General features: G+C 46.4%; 1 protein-coding gene across 1 annotated transcript in view; it reads left to right on the top strand.

The window, feature by feature from the left end:
• Positions 1–6765, top strand: part of STRIP2 (striatin interacting protein 2) — a 48617-nt gene that overhangs the window by 19638 nt on the left and 22214 nt on the right. Inside the window, exons 11-16 of the mRNA XM_003789740.3 lie at positions 6–71; positions 765–828; positions 1874–1945; positions 4592–4666; positions 5344–5441; positions 5886–6012. Of these exons, the coding sequence (XP_003789788.1) occupies positions 6–71; positions 765–828; positions 1874–1945; positions 4592–4666; positions 5344–5441; positions 5886–6012 (502 nt within the window). The remainder of the gene's footprint in view (positions 1–5; positions 72–764; positions 829–1873; positions 1946–4591; positions 4667–5343; positions 5442–5885; positions 6013–6765) is intronic.

Here is a 6765-nt window from a genome sequence, read left to right as displayed (position 1 = left end):
CTCAGACAGAAGGACATTGAACACTTCTTGGAAATGAGCAGGAACAAGTTCATCGGATTCACCCTGGGGCAGTAAGTGTCTAGACGGTCAGAACCAGCTGTAGAGTGGTTCCTGGGGGCTGGAGGAGCAGGCGGCTTGGAATGAGGGCTGTTGCCTGGTAATCAGAATGCAACCTGGAGCCTCCGTGCTGTGGGCAACTCTCTGGATTCTCTCTATGAATTTTTTCCCTTAGTTTTCTTCCACTTTCCTCTAAGAACTTTTGTGTTCTTAACTAGGTGCAGGATCTTAAGTCATTTCCCTTTTGGTCCTTAATTTCCTCAGGAGAGTTTTGGATTAGATGGTTTCTGGGGCCCTTTCTATTGTAATGCAAAATTCTGTGAAAAAGAAACATGGTCAAAACAGATCCAGTATTCCCTCACTTCCCCACCCTCATGAATCCTTCCCACTGGCCTCTCCAAAAGAGAGAAGGCTTTTTCATTGGGCTTTCATGTCAAAAGTGTTGTTGAGCTATCAGCCCTTTTAAGTAGGAATATACCACTTCCACACCACTAGTCTCCAAGAGACTGTATAAATCTCCTAATTTCAGGAACACTTCTATGTGCCATTGTTCTTTTTGTGTCCTGAACCAATGATGGAGGATCTGGGAGTTTGCAGAAGGTCCAGGGTGCTGGGAGTAGATGTTGAAAGTGGCATGGTCTGTGTGACTCCAGGGAGGTACTCTGTACTTTTGAAGCTTATAATCTGGTGTGTCTGGACTTTCACAGGGACACAGATACCTTGGTTGGATTACCCAGGCCCATCCATGAGAGTGTGAAGACTCTAAAACAGGTAACTGGAGTGTGCTATCCGTCTTCATGGCTAGGAAGCCAACAAGGCAAGTGGGATTACCAGGGTCCTAAATACACGGTGAGGCTCTTATACTAGATGCTTTCTGCACCTTCTGTATCTCCCTTGTAGGTCTTTGGCCGAATCCAAAAAATCAGGATTTTTGGATCTCTTACTCTTTCCCAAGCAAGACAAGTTCCCTGCTCTCCTTATTTTACCCATTTTCCTACATTCAGATCAGTAAATAAATTCTCCTTTCTTCCTCTCATTCCTTCTTCCCATCTTTCTCTCCTACCCCCCTTGTGTCCTTTCCTTTCACTGCCCTTTGCCCATAGGGCCACTAACTTCCAAAGGCCCAGGATTGAGTAGGAGTCTGCTCTACATCCATTGTATGTGTGAGCACAAAGCATATGGAGTCATCACTCCATGCATATATGCACATGTATCAAAACTCAGGGCAGCAGCCCAGGGGCAGGGCTGGGTGTTGGCTTCCCCTTGCACTTTGGTAAAGGTAAATGCTTATGTATTTGCTGCTTGTTGGTAAATATGGAAAAAGAATAAATAGAAACACTGTGTGTGAAGCACTTTGACCACTGCCATTGATGCAGAGGCAACTAAGACTCCTACCTTCAAGGACTGGGCACAGTGGCTCACACCTGTAATTCTGGGAGGCCAAGGTGGGTGGATTGCACTCTGGGAGGCTGAGGTGGGTGGATTGCCTGAGCTCAGGTTCAAGACCAGCCTGAGCCAGAACAAGACCTCATCTCTAAAAATAGCTGGATGTTGTGGTAGGTGCCTATAATCTCACCTATTTGGGAGGCTGAGGCAAGAGAATTGCTTGAGCCCAACAGTTTGAGGTTGTGAGCTGTGATGCCACGACACTCTACCAAGGGCTACAAAGTGAGACTTGTCTCAAAAAAAAGAAAGAGTTCTTGTCTAGTTAGAGTGACAGACCCATAAGCAGAACATTTCCTGGAGAAATTAAGAGATTGGTACACGCGTGATTGAGGCCCTCAGCCCTTGGTAATGTCTTTTTTATCTTCACCAGCACAAGTATATCTCCATCGCAGATGTGCAGATCAAGAATGAAGAGGAGCTGGAGAAGTGCCCCATGTCTTTGGTGAGCCAAGAGGGCCCTGCACGGAAGGAAGGCAGAAGGAAGTCTGTCTGTGAGCTATCACAGAGCGTGTGTGCATGTGTTCATTCAGCTTATTGGGCTCTTACTCTGTCCCAGGCAAGACAAGGTCCCTGCTTTTCTGATAGAAAAAACAAATAAGTAAACAAGACTATCAGAGCATGGTAGATAGAACAAAGAAAGTTTAAATAGGATGATATGGTCATCCATAGACTACTTGAAATCGGGCAGTCAGGGTAAACCAAGATCTGAGGTACAAGGACCCGCCACAGGAATATCAGGGGAAACAGTGTTCCAAGTGGAGAGGCCACATCTCTACTGTGTTACCCAGGCCCATCCATTGGATTCTGATGACCTAAAGCAGGTGATCAGAGTGAACTCTCAGCTTTAGGGGTAGATCCTTAAAAAGGGGAGAGAGCATACCACCCCTCACTCCCAGAGTGTCAGAGGGAGTAAAAGAAGGCTGGTATGGCTGGTACACAGAGGAAAGGGCCAGGGTCCCAGAGATAGAGTCAGAGAGGTGGCCCAGGGCCACTTTACAGAGGACCTGTAAGCAAAGGTAGGGAGCTTAAAGTTTATTCACACAACAAAAGGAAGCCTTTGGAGATTTTTAAGCAGGGAAAGTGATGACAGGTTTATGTTTTTTTTTTTTTGAGACAGAGCCTCAAGCTGTCCCCCTGGGTAGAGTGCCATGGCATTACAGCTCACAGCAACCTCCAACTCCTGGGCTCAAGCGAATCTCTTGCCTCTGCCTCCCAAGTAGCTGGGACCACAGGCGCCCGCCACAACGCCCGGCTATTTTTTGGTTGCAGCCGTCATTGTTGTTTGGCGGGTCCGGGCTGGGGATTCGAACCCGCCACCTTAGGTGTACGTGGCTGGCGCCTTAGCCGGTTGAGCTATAGGCGCCGAGCCAGGTTTATGTTTTTAAAACATTGGCTACTGTATAAAGATTGGACCAGGAAACAATGGAAGCAGGGAGATTAGGACATCTTTGAAATAGGTAAAAATTATGCTTACCTGGAATGGGGTAGTAATTGTGAAGATAGGGAAAAGTAGATGAATTTGCTTTATATTTGAGAGGAAGAGCTAACAAGACTGGCAGTTCAGTTGGATGGAAATAGACAAAAGAGTCAAGAACAATTTCCATTTGCCAATAGGGAGGAATGTTGAGAGTTCTGTTTTGGTCACACTAAATTTAAATGCCCATTAATGACCCACGTGGGGCTACAGGCAATTATCAATAGATATATGGGTCTAGAGTTCTTTGAGAAATAAACTTGACAGTATTTAAAAGCCAGAGAACTGGCTAAGATAACCCAGGGAGAGAGTAGAGAGAAAGGAGAGGACAGAACCCAGGACAAAGCCCTGGGGCACACTGGTACATTGAAAGAGGGATGAGTCAGGAAAGGAGCCAGAAAAAAAGAATAAGAAAAATACTCAGTGAGGTGGCAGGAAAGCCAGGAGATTGTGATACCACAAAAGCCAAGAAAAGGAAGTCTTTCAAAAAGAAAGAAGTGATCTGCTGGGTCACAGTCTGCTGATAGCTGGCATATGATAAGAACTGAGGTGTCCACTGAATTTGGCAACGTGAAGAGACCTTGATAAGAGCAACCCCCAGTGAAGTAAGTAATTGGGCTGAAAGCCTAATTAGGGTATATTGAAAGGAATATCAGAAATGGGATGTAGGGTCAAGAGAGGGTGTTTTATAGCTGAGAGATACTAGAGTATGTTTTTGTTCTAAAAGAAATGATCCAGGGGAGAAGAATAAGTGCAGGACTGATGCATTTCCCAGAGTAAATGGGTGTGGAATCCTGAGCACAAGGGAAGACTCACTTTTGTGGGAAGCACGGGTGGTTCATCCCTCACGTCAAAGAAGGCAGAGAGTCTTCAGTAGATCAGCATTAGGCAGAGGAGAGTGTGCTGTCTGATCGCTTCTGTTTTCTCCATGAATCATGAGGCAGGATCAGCAGCTGTTTAGGGGTCATAGGGCAAGGGGGTTTGTTTGAGGAGAGGGAGGGTATGGAATAGGCCTTTTGGAGAACAGGAAGGCAAGCATGCCAGGATTGCCAGCCTCTGCTGAATGCCCACTTAAGACTTTTGTCCATTTAAGCAGAAACTGAGTTGTGTGGGATGGAGGGGGCCTGGTTATTCTTCCCTGCATCAGAGTATCGTGACAGTGACATGTGATACAAAGTCCCTATAATAGAGGCACTTTGGGGGAGGAGGGAGACCGCAGTGGTCAAAAATGACAATGGCCCAAGGACCCTGCCTTCCCACTCTGATTAAAGGCTTAGCTGTGGTCATCAATAAAACAGAGCATTCCAGAGCTCTCAGTTGGCCTCAGGTTGACACCATGGGAAGTGCCTCTGTATGGAGTGTCTGTTCTAGTGTCCTGGACCCTAAGAGGTCATCCATGTCATCTAGAGCAGCCCACCGATCCGATTAAATAGGAAACTAGGTCTCAGAGAAGAAAGGTGATTATCCAAGGTCTTATAGTGAGTCATTAACATAGCTGGGCAAGGAACCTAGATCTATCCAGGTAAGTGCTCTTTCATGCCACCCCTCACAACCAGAAAATGTCTTTGGTCGTCTGGAACGTGACCCAGACAAACTGTGTGTCTCCTGCCACAGGGAGAAGAGGTGGTACCAGAGACGCCATGTGAAGTCCTCTACCAGGGCATGCTGTACAGCCTCCCGCAGTACATGGTAAGGAGGTGGCCAGGCCAGAGCCACCCTTCTTTCCTGCAAGGAACAGGCAGTTAAAAGCAACCTCAAGCTGCACTTTCCAACATTAGTGCATGTTTCCTGAGCCTTTGCCCCTTTGGCAAGGTGTTCTCTAACACGTGAGAATTCTGAGCTTTCCTCGGGGCTTCTCTGAGGGTGCTATTCTCTGTAGTCCTTCTTTGGCAGGGGTAGAAAATAAGGTAAAGTTCGTCCTCTTAGATAAGCACCATAATCTCTCTGAGATCTGCTGCTATCTGTCATGTCCTAGATAGCCTCAGAATGGGGCTGTGAAAGATGCCAATAGTTTGGTTTAGAGGAAGAAAAAGAGTGAAAGAAGTTGGGCTCATACTTCCTACCTCAGTTTTACGCACTGTCACTCCTCCTCTGCTCCTTCCATCATCGCCTTTAGAAAGAGCAGTCTTGAAGCAGAGCAGCCTCTGAGTGGACGCCTCACAGCTCCCTCCTTAGCCTCACAGGCAGATCTCTCAGGGCTGGGTACCTGTCTGCCCTTTTGTGTGCTGGGAAGATTTGGTCATTTAGGGAAGAAATTAGAGAAAGACTGTAACAACACTTTTCATAGCTCTGTTGAAGGATTGAAGAATCACACACTTGATGAGTAGGATGGACATGAGTGAGTTTCCTCATTTTCTACTTCCCAGATCGCTCTACTTAAGATTCTGCTGGCTGCAGCCCCCACCTCCAAGACTAAGACAGACTCTATCAATATCCTGGCAGACGTCCTGCCTGAGGAGATGCCGTGAGTGCTTCCACTGGGGCAGCTGCTGCCATACTAGCTGTCTTGTCTGCAGGGTCTCTCTAACTCCCACCCCACCTTCTTAATACTTATAGGAATTGTCTCCAAACAGACCTCCCCTCCCCCACCACCACCCCCTTTCTCCCACAGGGCTCTCTGCTGTGCTCAGAACAAAGGGTCTAGAAGGTAATGGCAGTGCCAGTGACTGGCTGCCCAGGTGTCTGAGTGGACATTGCCAAGGGATGAGCTTGCCAAGGAAGAGAGACAGAAACCTATCAGTGGAGCTTACTCCATGTAGGCTCGTAATTGGGAACTCTTAGAGGTTTCCCTAGCACAGAAGTTCAAGTTTCCCACATTCTGGCTCTCTGTGTATATTGTAACAGGGGTCCTTGGAGGCCTACCCTCTAAGGCCACCATCTCCACTGATAACTCCTCTCTCCATTGTAGTGTCACTGTTCTCCAGAGCATGAAGCTGGGCATCGATGTGAACAGGCATAAGGAGATCATTGTAAAAAGTATCTCTGCCCTGCTCCTGCTACTCCTCAAACATTTCAAACTTAACCATATTTACCAGGTGAGCAGCCAGGAATGCTTCTGCACTGATCTTAGGTGTTTTCTTGGCCCTGTCTCCCAGAGGAGGGAGGCAAAGGGCCTTGCAGTCCTGCTAAACAACTTTCAGCCTTTTCTTTGTCCTCACTAAAGGGATCCAGCTACCTGTTGCTTGTGCTTGGGTAGGGGTTTGAAGTGGATAGTGGGAAACTGTCCTAGAAAGGTGCAGATGTTTGTGTCCTTTGTATGTTATTCCAGGGCTGTGGGTAGGAATCTTAGGAATCTCTAACTTCTTGGTACTGTGCCCAGCCAGTTTTGAAACAGTGCAAAATAGAATTCAAACATTTCACCAAAACGGAGGAAAGGCATGTTGACCATTCTTTTCTAAATATCAAGCACTTTCTGACATTTGAGATATCATTCTGAATAAGGCACAATTCTGACTCTTAAGAGCCTTGAAGTCTTATAAAGGATACAAATACATAAATAGCCAGTTATAGAGTGATAAGTGCTGTGATACAGATAAGCATTGGTTGCTATGGAAACCCTTAATCCAACTTGGGGTGGAGAAGAGGTACGTTGTGACTTCTAATCTAAATCCTAAAGAAGCAGATGTTAGAGGGACTTTACCTAACAAATTCAAATATTGTGACCTGGTTGTTTGTACACTCACATTAACCTGAAATTAGAAAAAGGAAAAAGGAACAGATGTTAGCCAGGATATGGGAGTTGTCAGAGAAAGAAGACAGGAAGCATTTCAAGCAGAAAAGCTGATATA

The sequence above is a fragment of the Otolemur garnettii genome, unplaced genomic scaffold (genome assembly GCF_000181295.1).
Source record: "Otolemur garnettii isolate 467f Iridium unplaced genomic scaffold, OtoGar3 scaffold00037, whole genome shotgun sequence".
Lineage (NCBI taxonomy): Eukaryota > Metazoa > Chordata > Mammalia > Primates > Galagidae > Otolemur > Otolemur garnettii.
Note: the sequence above shows the minus strand (reverse complement) of the source record. Positions and strands in the feature narration are given on the sequence as shown.